The following is a 17,453-nucleotide window of genomic DNA, read 5'->3' as shown; positions in this document are numbered from 1 at the left end:
GATCTCATCCACTACCTCAGGGGCCTGGCTCTAATTTGTGTATATTCTTAACAGTGAGTAGTAAACACAATCGAAACAAGCAAATGCATCGCTCTAGAGTTTCGCCAGGTCGCTATTGTACTTTATACATAGTTAGTGATTCGACCAGGGGAATTCGCTATTGTCTAGGAACCTGGGATCGGTCCAGACGAAAATGTCTTAGAGTCCGTAGAATGATTCTAGAATAGCGCCCTGGAACTAATCGGGCATTGCTGCCTAAGAATCTGCAACTGATATGTGACATGTCAAACAGACAAGAAAAGCATGTTTGTCTCAAGGTGTGAAGGGTTGAGGCTATAGCGACAGGACACACAGTGACGTACACAAGTATACTCATGAAATAAAATAAGAGAACAGGTACAGAGGAGCGCATTATTATACAATCCCAAGTATTAAACTCAGGTATTGTGACAGTTTGTCTGGAAACTGTCTCCTCGTGTTAACTGGAAAACACTGAATACCACAAGCAATCATTTTTTTCTTCCATCGCTCTGTTATGTTCTCTTGTTTGATTTCATCAGTATAATTAGGACCTAGTTAGCCCTTGGACCTGATGACATTACTTCAACGAAACAATCTGTGTACTTCGACATGACGTCTTGGACACGATACCGAGTGGCGACGTAACTCGCCGTGGATGACACCACTTCATTGACGCAGCCTGCCCTTGAATACTTCATCAGAACCGTCTTGCCCTTCTACTGTTTAACAAGCGTTCATATCACCCACGATGAAGACGTCGTGTCCGCGGTGTAGTGTCCGAGGACATGTTTTGTAGTTATCTTCACGTCAACATGGCCGCAGTGTAACGAAGTCCACTGACCACACATGCGCCATTTATCAAAGAGATTCAGTATTTTGACCAGTAACGTTACTTTCAGCTGCAATGTGTCGGATATTCCATGTTTTGGATACATTACACAAAGGGAAGACACACCACAGGTATGATTCAATTGTCTGGATAAGGCTTCACAGTCCTCGGATAGTGCTTGTTTGGCCTTCAGTGGTAGGTGACTTGGTCGAACGGTTCAGCCCTGGGTTAGTCATTGCTGCTTCTCGCTACTCTGGCCATTCTGAAAATAGCAAAGTTACAATTAGTGAGTATCTCTAATGTCAGTGTTTAGAAGCTGTAGTGTCAATAAAGGCAAAGTGCTGGGTAACGGCACACACTAGTTGCGAGGCGTATCATTAAGTGAATAGTTTTACCATTAGTTGCTGGACTGCTTTACACAGGCAGTTCCATAGTTACAGACAACACTTGGATATGATCGAGGATAAAATAGTATTTTTACATTAACTGTCATTCTCTAACATGACTGATTCAGGACGCTAGGAACACCTTAACAATAAGCTCATGCATACTTGTCATGATATCAGTTAGCTCGTCGTCATGCATACAGGCAGTAACACCAAACATGTAATGAGTAGAAGTACAATATTCTTAGAAAACTGCAGTGGAAACATTTGTCACTACTCGACCCTTTCCGTAAAATGATTCTGCTTGTTACGGAATGACACGAGTGTTCACGAGCACTCACGAAAGACGCAAGTTCGCATGCATCCCGATATCCTGTGGTCATACATGTTATAAGCAAGATGTTAGAAGTAGGATATATCATGAATTCCTGTGGCAATGATTACAAATGCTGCTCTCAAAGAACAGTTTAAAAGACTGATGTTAGATCAGAAATCTAACTGATTAAGCTACCCTCTGAAACCAGTTGTAAAAATGTTGACAACACCGTCTTTGGTACCCGACAATGTGACGGATCATTGGTGGGGCGAATCTTTGTTTTGTTTCTATCGGACAGATGATCTGCGTTCCCCGAGACACAAGGGAGGTACCCCTGTGAACTCCTAGATGACACGTCTCTGACAAACACAAGATCTGGGGACCGACTCTGTCCGCTACATCCATTCCTGTGTCATACACTGACCACGTGTGTCCGCTCACAACCTGCTGACCATCAAGTATTCAGTGGACTACGCTGAAGGCAAATAAAGAAGCCGGCATGGAAACATTGACACGGCTGCGCCGTAATGAATTACTAAAACCAGCCTTTGACCATGTGTCAAATCATTGAGATGATTCTATTCCCTACAATAAAGGGTGAAAACACTGAAACTGTTCTGTCTGCGGCAGGTCATTGAGGGCCGGACGCCGCAGGGTGGGTGAGAAAGAAGTCTCTTCATGCCAGACATGAATGTTTAAACACGGCCTTGCTTGAGGTCTGGAAGCTATATGAAGCCAATTAGTGTTGGTTACTTTCCTTATGCTCCGTGGGATCAACCAATCGCTAGTATAGTTATTAATGGTTACTTTATGCATCAGATAATCATCTTAATGGAACAACAGAGACACTGAGCTTCAATATCAATATTACAGTGCTGATTAGCGGCTGTGACTGACTCGCTGTGTCACTCTAATGGAACGAATCCAACCATGCATACTTTGGACAAGAAAATCTATATTCCTTTAACTTGTTTCCAAAAGTTAAACACTCAAAATAAGTAAGCGTAATGATAGTGTATCGCCATGCTGCTTATCATTATAAACATAATGCCACAATTACTGACATTATGAATAATATTATTCTGATTCACTCCTGCTTAACATATATCTATGATGATAAATATTTAATTAACAAACACGATACCATGCTCCTCATCGATAACACAGTGATCAAAGGATGCTTCATTATTAGCAGACCAATTAAAATAGAAAGTGATAAGATTCATTACTGATGGCGCTCCTGGAACCTCCATGTTTCCCCCGAGAACAAAGCAGCCTCTGGTCCGCAGCTCTCTTAGCGCGTCCATCTGTACGATATTGTCTTAATTGTCAATAAAACTCTGTTGATATTAGTACAAGTGGAACTACTCCATCATTCATCAGTTTCCGTCTTCGATTCTCTCATTTCGGGCCAAACTTTCTAATTGTTTCTCGGGGACTGATAAGGACGAGGGATGAACTCGAAATGAATTCCATTAACATTTCAGCTACAATAGCAGTCAAGCAAATTATGGTTAATTAAGAAAATCACTTTTACACCGTGGATGACAGAATGTGGTGATACAACGAGGCGTTGTAGGAAGGTTTAAAAGACGTTCAGACAAAATATCCCTCAGGACAGAGATGGCCTAATTAAACAACTTACCCGGAAGCACTGCCAGTGGATGAATGTTTGCAGAAATAGTTAAAGTGAGTGAGTGAGTTTGGTTTAACGCCGCTTTGAATAGTATTTCAGTTATATGACGACATGGTGTAGGAGGCCGCCCAGATCCCGGGTCGGTAATGGCCAGCCAACACATAGAGATATGGTGTATCGAGCAGGTGCTTGTCTACTTTGGACTTGGTGAGATTCTTTGGTGAGCGAGTAGTTCAGCACACCTTGAAAACTTCAATTAAATGAACACAGTTGTTGAACTCCAGTTTCCTGTCCAAGAGAGACGGTATTTCCGCTCTAAACAGTATTTCAGATATGAAAGTAATGAAAACACCTACAAGTTAGCATAGTTCATGTATCCCACTCATGGTAAAGGCAAACCAAAGATCATAACTGACTTTGAACCCTGGAGACGAACCTACTCTGTATACCCAGTTATATCACCTTCGATCGCCTGACCAAGCCTTTGTCCAAATAGTGTTCCCAACTTGTTCGAATGATAATACAAGACCTGGATTAGAACCTACGACTCTGGTAGCCAAGGGATTAAGCTTGACAAAGTTTCCCATGGCGCATGGCAGCAATGATGGTAGACAGATGACCCGCTCACCTCGCCTACACGTGACTACCACATTAATCCCGACCCGCCTAACATATACAGATTATCCTGAACAAGGCTACTCTCACTCCAGGGGCTGGGGAATCAATTAAATATGAGACTAAATATAAATGGGAACTCTCTACGTCTTTTTGTAAGAGATCGTTTAACTAAACGGCTCCTGATAAAAGTGACAAAGGTCTCCTTGGCGATCTTCTCGAGGTGGAGAGTGTCTACGTTTGTTATCTGTTCAATTAAGCGCTGACGTGTAGAAGCAACGATCGATGCCTTATGTAGATTCGCTTACAGGCGCAGTGTTAACTTTAATTATTCTCTAGCATACTTCCAGCTAATGTCGTGATAGTGAGTTCGATTACGGTAGATGTCGTCATTGTCTACCGAGGTCGGGAATTTTGTGATTTCTTTCTTGTTTGAGACAGGACTTTTCTTTGTCACTGACTGCTTCAGGCTGGAGTGGGTGAGTGAGTGAGTTTAGTATTACGCCGCTTTTAACAATATTCCAGCAACATCACAGCGGGGGACACCAAAATGGGCTTCACTCATTGTGTTCATGTAGGGAATCGAACCAGGGTCTTCGGCGTGAGGAGCGAACGCCTTAACCACTAGGCTACCCTCACCGCCCCGCTTCAAGCTGGAAGACCTGCACCTGGTACTCTGAGCACTCTTAACTTTACAGTCATCAGAAGGGTACGTGCCACATGTCTGGAGAAATGAACTCTATGGTGTTGATAAAACCCCTATAATTAGTACTAATGTGAGGGTGTACGATTAGTACTACTGTGAGGGTGTATAAGTATTACTGTCGGTGTGTGTGGTTAGTACTACTGTCGAGGTGCAGGGTTAGTTCTACTGACCGGGTGTATGATTAGAAACACTGTCATAGTGTATGGGTCTTGTGCTCCCTGACGCAGAACAAAGATCGTGACGAACAGTGATGCGACTCATTCGTACTGCACCTGACATAACCCTATGCTTCCCGCAGCGTTCATTTAAGGGACACAACTCCGTACAGCGAGGTGCGCTGCCTCCGATGGCGCGTGTTTCTGCACAGAAGCCTCTGATTAAGTTATTTGTTGGTATCCCGCGTGTAAAACTCAGGAAAAAACACAAAGAAACCATTATGTGAGAAGAATATTAGTTTTGGAATATTGTTATGCATACGTGTCCCGAAGATTAATGTCAACTAAATGTGTTAGACAGTACGCTAAAAGACAACGCCCAGGAGAACTAAGAGCCTAAACGCCTATAGATTAAAGGGCCGAATCGGGCGACTATCAACGCCCTTAGAGACAAGATGACTGAATGAGATTCTTTGAGTCGGGTCAGCCATAGAATTACTTTCCTTTCGGACGTGTCTCTTCTTTCCTAATAGGGCGTATCGAATTAAAATCTGTTGATTTGTCTAATCTTTACTCGAGTTATTTTATTCGTGTCGATTGTGCTTCAAATCCATTTACTCCATGGGGACCAAATCAGCGAAACAAATTTATTTCATAACAATTTTGAATGAGATGAAATCGTCTTTCTTCGACATCAACAGATGGGACTGATTTGCGTCTTTCCCTGTGAGGTCGGTGCTGCTTTCGTTCGTTTTTGAAGCATTGAAAATCCCTGGAGTGTTGGTTTGTCAAAGTGAATCAAGTGTTTTAAAGGTCCTTTATTATCAGTCAATCTTTGCCATGGCGAATCAGCTACAAAGCATGGTGTTTTCAAAACAGGTCATGACTAAATTACTCGGTCTGGGTTGGTGTTATAATCAAACAAATGAGCAAAACATCTCTTAATGTTGAGAGTTATTCAATCAATATATTCAAGTGTGTTCCAGTGGGCACCGAGGACTATGAATACGCTTCTCTGTGGCGCGCTGTTTGAGATATGAATCACGCCTTTTCATAGTTTAAAATGATTTCAGAGAAACTGGTTTTTCGGTTAATTAGAACCAAGACGTTTATTACTGGAGTCTGTTCTGATGCAGATTACACATAACGGGAATCGGCACAAATCGATTCACATGTGTCATTGTATTTTTACATCGTAAGTTAACAATTGCCGGCACGAGTTTGTTCTGGCATGTATTGCTTGATGGTGTCAAGTATGTTATCTAACTAACCCCTTTCTAATGCCTAGCGTGATCATCGATTGAACCTTTTTGTGAAGCCTTCAAATATATCATTCACAAGTCACCATTTACCGTGAGCGAGATTGTTAATTTCAACAGTTACGTCACTTACATCAGGTCGAGTCACCCCAGTCTGTGGGAGCCCGGTGGCGTGCGATATGTACAACATTCTTGGGCCAGTGTGAGAGGCCATGGCTATAAGTTTTGAAGCGTCACCGTTTCAACTTAGTGGTTGATTATTCCATATATGTACACATTACTAGCCAGTATGTGAAAGTATGTTAAACGTCAGTCGGAAAAATTCTAGCAATTACCACGTCCGTCTGTGAAATATGGCATCTGGTCCAGTTGACGACAGCATGAGCCAAGACCACGTTGTCTTTGAGTCCCTAACAACAGTTAGTAAATACAAGACCACAGTGTCCTGGAGTCCCTAACACCTTGTTAGTAAAGCCAAGACCACGGTGTCCTGGAGTCCCTAACATCTTGTTAGTAAAGCCAAGACCACGGTGTCCTGGAGTCCCTAACACCTTGTTAGTAAAGCCAAGACCACGGTGTCCTGGAATCCCTAACACCTAGTTAGTAAATACAAGACCACAGTGTCCTGGAGTCCCTAACATCTAGTTAGTAAAGCCAAGACCACAGTGTCCTGGAATCCCTAACACCTAGTTAGTAAAGCCAAGACCACGGTGTCCTGGAATCCCTAACACCTTGTTAGTAAAGCCAAGACCACGGTGTCCTGGAGTCCCTAACACCTAGTTAGTAAAGCCAAGACCACGGTGTCCTGGAATCCCTAACATCTAGTTAGTAAAGCCAAGACCACGGTGTCCTGGAGTCCCTAACACCTTGTTAGTAAAGCCAAGACCACGGTGTCCTGGAGTCCCTAACACCTTGTTAGTAAAGCCAAGACCACGGTGTCCTGGAATCCCTAACACCTTGTTAGTAAAGCCAAGACCACGGTGTCCTGGAGTCCCTAACACCTAGTTAGTAAAGCCAAGACCACGGTGTCCTGGAATCCCTAACACCTAGTTAGTAAAGCCAAGACCACGGTGTCCTGGAATCCCTAACATCTAGTTAGTAAAGCCAAGACCACGGTGTCCTGGAATCCCTAACATCTTGTTAGTAAAGCCAAGACCACGGTGTCCTGGAATCCCTAACACCAAGTTAGTAAAGCCAAGAGTCCCTAACACTAGTTAGTAAAGCCCAAACCACGGTCCTGGAATCCCTAACACCTAGTCAGTAAAGCCAAGACCACAGTGTCCTGGAATCCCTAACATCTAGTTAGTAAAGCCAAGACCACGGTGTCCTGGAATCCCTAACACCTAGTTAGTAAAGCCAAGACCACGGTGTCCTGGAGTCCCTAACACCCAACCACCTCGAAGTCCCTAACACCTAGTAGTAAAGCCAAGACCACAGTGTCCTGGAATCCCTAACATCTAGTTAGTAAAGCCAAGACCACGGTCTACTGGAATCCCTAACACCTAGTCAGTAAAGCCAAGACCACGGTGTCTTGGAATCCATCACACCAAGCTAGTAAAGCCAAGATCACGGTGTCCTGGAATCCCTAACACCTAGTTAGTAAAGCCAAGACCTCGGTGTCTCAGAATCCCTGACACCTAGTTAGTAAAGCCAAGACCACGGTGTCCTGGAGTCCCTAACACCTAGTTAGTAAAGCCAAGACCACGGTGTCTCGGAGTCCCTAACACCTAGTCAGTAAAGCCAAGACCACGGTGTCCTGGAATCCCTAACACCTAGTTAGTAAAGCCAAGACCACGGTGTCCTGGAATCCCTGACACCTAGTCAGTAAAGCCAAGACCACGGTGTCCTGGAGTCCCTAACACCTAGTTAGTAAAGCCAAGACCACGGTGTCCTGGAATCCCTAACATCTAGTTAGTAAAGCCAAGACCTCGGTGTCTCAGATTCCCTGACACCTAGCTCAGTAAAGCCAAGACCACGGTGTCCTGGAGTCCCTAACACCTAGTCAGTAATAAACCCAAGACCACGGTGTCCTGGAATCCCTAACACCTAGTCAGTAAAGCCAAGACCACGGTGTCCTGGAATCCCTAACACCTAGTTAGTAAAGCCAAGATCACGGTGTCCTGGAATCCCTGACACCTAGCTAGTAAAGCCAAGATCACGGTGTCCTGGAGTCCCTAACACCTAGTTAGTAAAGCCAAGAGCACAGTGTCCTGGAATCCCTAACATCTAGTTAGTAAAGCCAAGACCACGGTGTCTTGGAATCCCTGACACCTAGCTAGTAAAGCCAAGACCACGGTGTCCTGGAATCGCTAACACCTAGTTAGTAAAGCAAAGACCATGGTGTCCAGGAATCCCTAACACCTAGTTAGTAAAGCCAAGACCACGGTGTCCTGGAATCCCTAACACCTAGTTAGTAAAGCCAAGACCACGGTGTCCTGGAATCTCTAACACCTAGTTAGTAAAGCCAAGACCACGGTGTCCTGGAATCCCTAACACCTAGTTAGTAAAGCCAAGATCACGGTGTCCTGGAGTCCCTAACACCTAGTTAGTAAAGCCAAGACCACAGTGTCCTGGAATCCCTAACATCTAGTTAGTAAAGCCAAGACCACGGTGTCTTTGAATCTCTGACACCTAGCTAGTAAAGCCAAGACCACGGTGTCCTGGAATCGCTCACACCTAGTTAGTAAAGCCAAGACCATGGTGTCCAGGAATCCCTAACACCTAGTTAGTAAAGCCAAGACCACAGTGTCCTGGAACCCCTGACACCTAGTCGGAGTTCTTGTGTGACTGTACCTGAATTACACTGATCGACGTTCACACGTTACAGGCGTCGTAAAACGCCAACAGCAGGACGACTGTCGAAGTTCTTGTGTGACTGTACCTGAATTACACTGATCGACGTTCACACATTACAGGCGTCGTAAAACGCCAACAGCAGGACGACTGTCGGAGTTCTTGTGTGACTGTACCTGACTTACACTGATGGACGTTCACACATTATAAGCGTCATAAAACACCAACAGCAGGCAGTACTGTCGGAGATCTTGTGCGACTGTACCTGGATTACACTGATGGACGTTCACACATTACAGGCGTCATAAAACGCCAACAGCAGGCAGTACTGGCGGAGTTCTTGTGCGACTGTACCTGGATTACACTGTTCGACGTTCACACATTACAGACGTCAAAAAACGTCAACAACAGGCAGTACCGGCGTGTGTGACTGTACCTGGATTACACTGATGGACGTTCACACATTACAGGCGTCATAAAACACCAACAGCAGGCAGTACTGGCGTGTGTGACTGTACCTGAATTACACTGATGGACGTTCACACATTACAGGCGTCATAAAACACCAACAGCAGGCAGTACTGGCGGAGTTCGTGTGTGACTGTACCTGAATTACACTGATGGATGTTCAAACATTACAGGCGTCATAAAACACCAACAGCAGGCAGTACTGGCGTGTGTGACTGTACCTGAATTACACTGATGGACGTTCACACATTACAGGCGTCATAAAACGTCAACAGCAGGCAGTACTGGCGGAGTTCGTGTGTGACTGTACCTGAATTACACTGATGGACGTTCACACATTACAGGCGTCATAAAACGCCAACAGCAGGCAGTACTGGCGGCGTGTGTGACTGTACCTTGATTACACTGATGGACGTTCACACATTACAGGCGTCATAAAACGCCAACAGCAGGCAGTACTGGCGTGTGTGACTGTACCTGAATTACACTGATGGACGTTGGCACATTACAGGCGTCATAAAACACCAACAGCAGGCAGTACTGGTGTGACTGTTCCTGTACACTGATGGACGTTGTACAGGCCTGAATTACACTGATGGACGATTCACTGGTGGACGTTCACACATTACAGGCGTCATAAAACGCCAACAGCAGGCAGTACTGGCGGAGTTCGTGTGTGACTGTACCTGGATTACACTGGTGGACGTTCACACATTACAGGCGTCCTAAAACGCCAACAGCAGGCAGTACTGGCGGAGTTTTTGTGCGACTGTACCTGGATTACACTGTTGGACGTTGGCACATTACAGGCGTCATAAAACGCCAACAGCAGGCGGTACTGGCGTGTGTGACTGTACCTGAATTACACTGATGGACGTTCACACATTACAGGCGTCATAAAACGCCAACAGCAGGCAGTACTGGCGTGTGTGACTGTACCTGGATTACACTGATGGACGTTGGCACATTACAGGCGTCATAAAACGCCAACAGCAGGCAGTACTGGCGTGTGTGACTGTACCTGAATTACACTGATGGACGTAGGCACATTACAGGCGTCATAAAACACCAACAGCAGGCAGTACTGTCGGAGTTCGTGTGTGACTGTACCTGAATTACACTGATGGACGTTCACACATTACAGGCGTCATAAAACGTCAACAGCAGGCAGTACTGGCGGAGTTCGTGTGTGACTGTACCTGGTTTACACTGGTTGACGTTTATGGTATTTTTTAATCACTGCCCGTTTAAACACTACAGGCGTCATATAACACCAACAACGAAACATTCTGAAGCGATGATAGGAAGCCTTGCCTAGCATAAATAAGGAAAGACAATCTGAATGTCGTCATACGTTTCATCATGTTTAGTTTCAACAGAGAAAACACTCTGAAGGTACTTGCGTTACTTTGTGCTCATATTTCGTTGTTTACAACAAACATTGGCAGGCAGTTCACCGACAACACTTATCTCTGCTTGCATGTAAGGACTTGTATTTTTACACTGAAGCGCACATTCATCATAGCGATACAGACCTTGTGAAACATCATAGGAAGCTTTCAACAGACATTTCAAATTCCTTTTAAAAGAATTTGTTTTTCGATGTGCTATTTTCCATGAATGGCAAATTAATATGGATCGGTGCAGCGGGTTTACGACACAGTCGGCTCTTCGTTATTATTTCTTTTCACAACGGTTAATTTGCAGAAACATGTATCTTGCCTGAAACGAGTAGTAAATGGAGTGAGTGATAATTATTTAGTCTGTATAAGACAGTTGTTGGAGGACGGTGAACTGACTGACATATCCTACACAGATGAAACCCTCCAGCAAAGGCAAAAAGAAGGGGAATATCAGACATTCCCACCTTCGACCAGCGGATCCTGGCCCGGACAAGGGAAGCAAGTTTGCACGACCCACACAACACGTCTGGAAAAGAGGAAGTGGTCTAACATGACCGAGTGAGTGAGCGAGTGAACAGAAAATGGTTATCGCCGCATCTGTTTGAGAGGAGTTGTAACTTGCTTGTAAAACCTCCACCACCTGATGACAGTTACATCGCGGACACTGCCCATGACCGACAGGATGTGACGTCACGCTAGTATAACCACCCAGTGGACTAGTTCCCTGTAATGGCTATTGTATAGGCTGCCCCATGGTAAAGTCACAAGTGAATGACTTGTACCCCGAGCGGCTGGTTTATCAGTTGTGTGTAAGCGGTTCAACCACTAAAACCCATCTTCCGACTTGTCAAATTCCATTAAAGACTAGACATAGCATCACTATGAACGGCAAAAGACCATTTGAAGGTTCTATTTAAAAAAAAACCCACATCAGACCGCCCCAAATCCCTTCCGATTCTCCCGCCGCGGTCATGACTATCAGATCCTATCTAAAATTCCAACAAACAAATTTAATACTGAAAATACCACCAACTCCCACGCCGATATCTATCAGGACAATTCTTACATACTTGTCTTCGTGTATTAGAACAAATAGGTTTAAGATCCGCTGTAATAGGCCTCCATATCGCATGTTTAGTCTGCATGGTATTAATGTTTTCACGGGGTCTTGTTTACATCTCCCGGCGCGGTCGGGCTGGTTGTGTGGAAGAAAGTGTTCTCAAGTCTGGTCTTGTTACATACGATCAACCGGCTGTTGCGCGTCAAGCCATGACTTGCGTTTGAAGCCATCTAGCCATTTTGTAATCAACAGCTCACAAACATTCCACAGTCGGTAGCTTTATTTTCTTATCCTGATTGTGTAACTCTCTGTGTATTTATGAGCTGTATCTGTTTCTGGAACTATCGCGTGTCGATGGCAGCGTTTGCCATCTTCCAAGCTTCCGAAGCAGTGAGTGAATGAGTGAGTGAGATTGAGTTGACTCGCTTGGACATCACGAGATGTAAGCCCGAAGTGATGGTGTTCGTGAACCTTTACAATTAAGCCAAACCTACTGCCACAGCCTTGACCAATCGAAAACACTGACGTCAAACCACGATTTGAACCTACGCTCCCTGGCTTGTGTCAGACAAGGCACTCTACACATTGACTTGGGGCTCCTTTCACGAAGCAGCCTTACTAAGGTTAGCCTTAACTCCCATTCCTTAACATTGCACTAAGGTTACCTTAGTGACTTACGATCACCTTAGTGCTTTGTGGAAGGAGGCCCTGGATGCTGTTGTACAAAGCGATCTTAGCGCTAAGGTAACTCCCATACCTTAACATAGACTTAAGGTAGTCTTAGCGCCAAGGGGACCGTAACTCCCATACCTACATAGACTTAAGATAGTCTTAGCGCTAAGGTTGTTTTGTACAATAACACCTTGGGGCTCCTTCCACGAAGCAACCTTTACTAAGGTTAACCTTAACTCCCATTCTTTAACACTGCACTAAGGTTACCTTAGTGACTTGCGATCACCTTAGTGCTTTGTGGAAGGAGGCCCTGGAAGACTGAACACCAGAAGCCTGGTGGGAATACATCATACCCATGGGTTAGTAGTTGAAGCCATATGGACTCCTTACAGCGCTTCGTTGTGAAGGATCGCTGTTCTGAGAAACAGCTATGTTGAATGACGGTAGTGAAGCCAGTCTCTTCATATGTTATTTTTTTGTTCAAGACAAAGACATTGAATGGCGAAGATGGATGTTCTAGATGAAACAAAAGCTCTCTGGGATTCTTCGTTCCGTATTTTTCAGGTTATGATTTTTGACAAACCTTTCCGACTTAATGCAAACACTAGCGTTTGTTTCCTGATGGTTGTTTTATCATTACTGCTTGTCTATGACTGTCCTAATTATATAATGACTCGGGTTCACTAATTCCTTAATAACTACATCTTGATGTGGGATACAAACGGGCATCAGCTGAGTGTTGTAGGAGATCGTTTCGAATTCAGAGATTTCTCAGTTGATAAAAAGCTAAATTACATCTGTTTATCTGTTTACCCTCATGCATATTTTACAGTAAAATAATGCTTCAGGATTGTCATTCTCTAAGTAGTCTTTGATTATTTGTGTTATAATTTTAGACAGCAATTTAATGTCATATTTAGAAAGTTACAAATGTTCAACAGAGATGCACGCAAGGTCAACCTTTCCCCAGATTTGAAGAATCTTTACAACTTCAAACAAGGCTTCAGGAGGCTCCTGGTTAAAGCACAAAGACGCCCTTCTACCATGTCCCAACAAGGATCTCCATTGTACCGACCTGTTTGACCTTTAATGGATGATGCAATGAGGATGACGTGTGAAAGTTTGCACAGAGGAATGAGGGGGGTTCTGACAGCGTTCTGACTGTATCGGCAGTGTTGTCGGAAACACGTGCAGTCAAAGCCGGCAATGGCGACACGGTTCCAGCACAACTCAGTGAAGGCCTATTTTGGGGATAATTCGCTATGATACAAATTATCTTTAATAAAAAACAGGAATCCATGCGACATAGAGAATACACTCATGAATATCTCTGGGCTAAAACTCTTTATACATCTTGCCACTTCAAACTTATATATGTTGAAACTGAGGTAATGGAGGGAGGTGTCTACACTGAGTAGATGATGTGGCGTGTGTCAGTGTCTGCAATGGAGGAATACTACACATTCAGGCCCCTCACGAGACTCCGTTATGGCCTCACAAGTCATGTACTAAATTAGCAAGTATAGTGATGTGTCAAAAATATATCCATTTTCAAAATAAGAAAAATAAATCGATAATATACCATTATGTAAAAGTCTGGGGTGGACAGGGATGTTTATGTTTTGTAAGTAATGGTTGCCATGACAACAGCGAGGAAGTACACAGTCTCCTATGATCTGCTTTGAGCTTCTTGCAGTGTTTCAGTAGGATGGGGGATTGTTGTCTTATGCAGCTGAACTTGGGTTCACTTTGTGATACAAATACAGTTGTTGGGGGTGTACACAGTTACACACCTGATAACGTTGTAGATTGACTCCCGGCATTGACCCTAACAGCAGAGATACTGTGGCAATGAGTAACAGGTATACCCTGGCCAGCATGTATACAGATAGTTACTCCCCGTTAATCCAGACACATCACAGTATACCCTGGCCAGCATATATACAGATTGTTACTGCCCGTTAATCTAGACACATCACAGTATACCTTGGCCAGCATATATACAGATACAGTTACTCCCCGTTAATCTAGACACATCACAGTATACCTTGGCCAGCATATATACAGATACAGTTACTCACTGTTAATCCAGTCATCATTCATTAGTAGTCTAACCAAACACTTCTTCTCACATCATATATATATAATAGTCTAACCAAACACTTCTTCTCACATCATATATATAATAGTATAACCAAACACTTCTTCTCACATCATACATATAATAGTCTAACCAAACACTTCTTCTCACATCATATATATAATAGTCTAACCAAACACTTCTTCTCACATCATATATAGAATAGTCTAACCAAACACTTCTTCTCACATCATACATATAATAGTCTAACCAAACACTACTTCTCACATCATACATATAATAGTCTAACCAAACACTACTTCTCACATCATATATATAATAGTCTAACCAAACACTTCTTCTCACATCATACATATAATAGTCTAACCAAACACTACTTCTCACATCATATATATAATAGTCTAACCAAACACTTCTTCTCACATCATATATAAAATAGTCTAACCAAACACTTCTTCTCACATCACATATATAATAGCCTAACCAAACACTTCTTCTCACATCATATATGTAATAGTCTAACCAACACTTCTTCTCACATCATATATATAATAGCCTAACCAAACACTTCTTCTTTTCACATCATACAAATAACAGTCTAACTAAAACTACTCACATCATATATATAATAGTCTAACCACACACTTCTTCTCATATATATAATAGTCTAACCAAACACTTCTCACATCATATAATATATAATAGTCTAACCAAACACTTCTCACATCATATATATAATAGTCTAACCAAACACTTCTTCTCACATCATATATATAATAGTCTAACCAAACACTTCTTTTCTCACATCATATATATAATAGTCTAACCAAACACTTCTTCTCACATCATATATATAATAGTCTAACCAATACACTTCTTCATCACATCATATATATAATAGTCTAACCAAACACTTTCTCACATCACACTAAATCACTTCTTTCTCACATCATATATATAATAGTCTAACCATACACTCTTTCTCACATCATATAATAATAGTCTAACCAAACACTTCTTCTCACATCATATATATAATAGTCTAACCAAACACTTCTTCTCACATCATATATATAATAGTCTAACCAACACTTCTTCTCACATCATATATATAATAGTCTAACCAAACACTTCTTCTCACATCATACATATAACAGTCTAACCAATCACTTCTTCTGACATCATATATATAATAGTCTAACCAAACACTTCTTCTCACATCATATATATAATAGCCTAACCATACACTTCTTCTCACATCATATATATAATAGTCTAACCAACACTTCTTCTCACATCATATATATAATAGTCTAACCAAACACTTCTTCTCACATCATATATATAATAGTCTAACCAAACACTTCTTCTACATCATATATATAATAGTCTAACCAAACACTTCTTCTCACATCATATATATAATAGTCTAACCAAACACTTCTTCTCACATCATATATATAATAGTCTAACCAAACACTTCTTCTCACATCATATATATAATAGTCTAACCAAACACTTCTTCTCACATCATATATATAATAGTCTAACCAAACACTTCTTTCTCACATCATATATATAATAGTCTAACCAAACACTTCTCTCACATCATATATATAATAGTCTAACCAAACACTTCTCACATCATATATAGAATAGTCTAACCAAACACTTCTTCACATCATATATAATAGTCTAACCAAAACACTTCTTCTCACATCATATATATAATAGTCTAACCAAACACTTCTTCTCACATCATATATATAATAGTCTAACCAAACATCATATATATAATAGTCTAACATACAATAAACACTTCTTCTTCTCACATCATATATATAATAGTCTAACCAAACACTTCTTCTCACTCACATCATATATATAATAGTCTAACCAAACACTTCTTCTCACATCATACATATAATAGTCTAACCAAACACTTCTTCTCACATCATATATATAATAGTCTAACCAAACACTTCTTCTCACATCATATATATAATAGTCTAACCAAACACTTCTTCTCACATCATATATATAATAGTCTAACCAAACACTTCTTCTCACATCATATATATAATAGTCTAACCAAACACTTCTTCTCACATCATATATATAATAGTCTAACCAAACACTTCTTCTCACATCATATATATAATAGTCTAACCAAACACTTCTTCATACATATAACTCACATCACTTCTTCTCACATCATATATATAATAGTCTAACCAAACACTTCTTCTCACATCATATATATAATAGTCTAACCATACACTTCTTCTCACATCATACATATAATAGTCTAACCAAACACTTCTTCTCACATCATATATATAATAGTCTAACCAAACACTTCTTCTCACATCATACATATAACAGTCTAACCAAACACTTCTTCTCACATCATATATAGAATAGTCTAACCATACACTTCTTCTCACATCATATATATAATAGTCTAACCAAACACTTCTTCTCACATCATATATATAATAGCCTAACCATACACTTCTTCTCACATCATATATATAATAGTCTAACCAAACACTTCTTCTCACATCATATATGTAATAGTCTAACCAACACTTCTTCTCACATCATATATATAATAGTCTAACCAAACACTTCTTCTCACATCATACATATAACAGTCTAACCAATCACTTCTTCTCACATCATATATATAATAGTCTAACCAAACACTTCTTCTCACATCATATATATAATAGCCTAACCATACACTTCTTCTCACATCATACATATAATAGTCTAACCAAACACTTCTTCTCACATCATATATATAATAGTCTAACCAAACACTTCTTCTCACATCATATATGTAATAGTCTAACCAAACACTTCTTCTCTCATCATATATATAATAGTCTAACCAAACACTTCTTCTCACATCATATATGTAATAGTCCAACCAAACATTGCTTCTCACATCTGCTGAATGTTGATAGAATCCTCCCAAAGAGGATCAAAATCAAAATGTTGTTGGACAGATGGGAGATTTGGGTCCAT

The 17,453-nt window shown here is 41.6% G+C and overlaps 1 protein-coding gene across 1 annotated transcript in view; it reads right to left on the bottom strand.

Annotated features, from left to right (window-relative positions):
* Positions 1-520: 520 nt before the first annotated feature.
* LOC124253013 overlaps positions 521-17,453 on the bottom strand; it is a 90,244-nt gene continuing 73,311 nt past the window's right edge. Inside the window, exon 3 of the mRNA XM_046686733.1 lies at positions 521-1,112. Within this exon, the coding sequence (XP_046542689.1) occupies positions 1,083-1,112 (30 nt within the window). The 3' untranslated portion in view covers positions 521-1,082. The remainder of the gene's footprint in view (positions 1,113-17,453) is intronic.

The sequence above is a fragment of the Haliotis rubra genome, unplaced genomic scaffold, assembly GCF_003918875.1.
Source record: "Haliotis rubra isolate DU_JTF1 unplaced genomic scaffold, ASM391887v1 Scf114, whole genome shotgun sequence".
Classification (NCBI taxonomy): domain Eukaryota; kingdom Metazoa; phylum Mollusca; class Gastropoda; order Lepetellida; family Haliotidae; genus Haliotis; species Haliotis rubra.
Note: the sequence above shows the minus strand (reverse complement) of the source record. Positions and strands in the feature narration are given on the sequence as shown.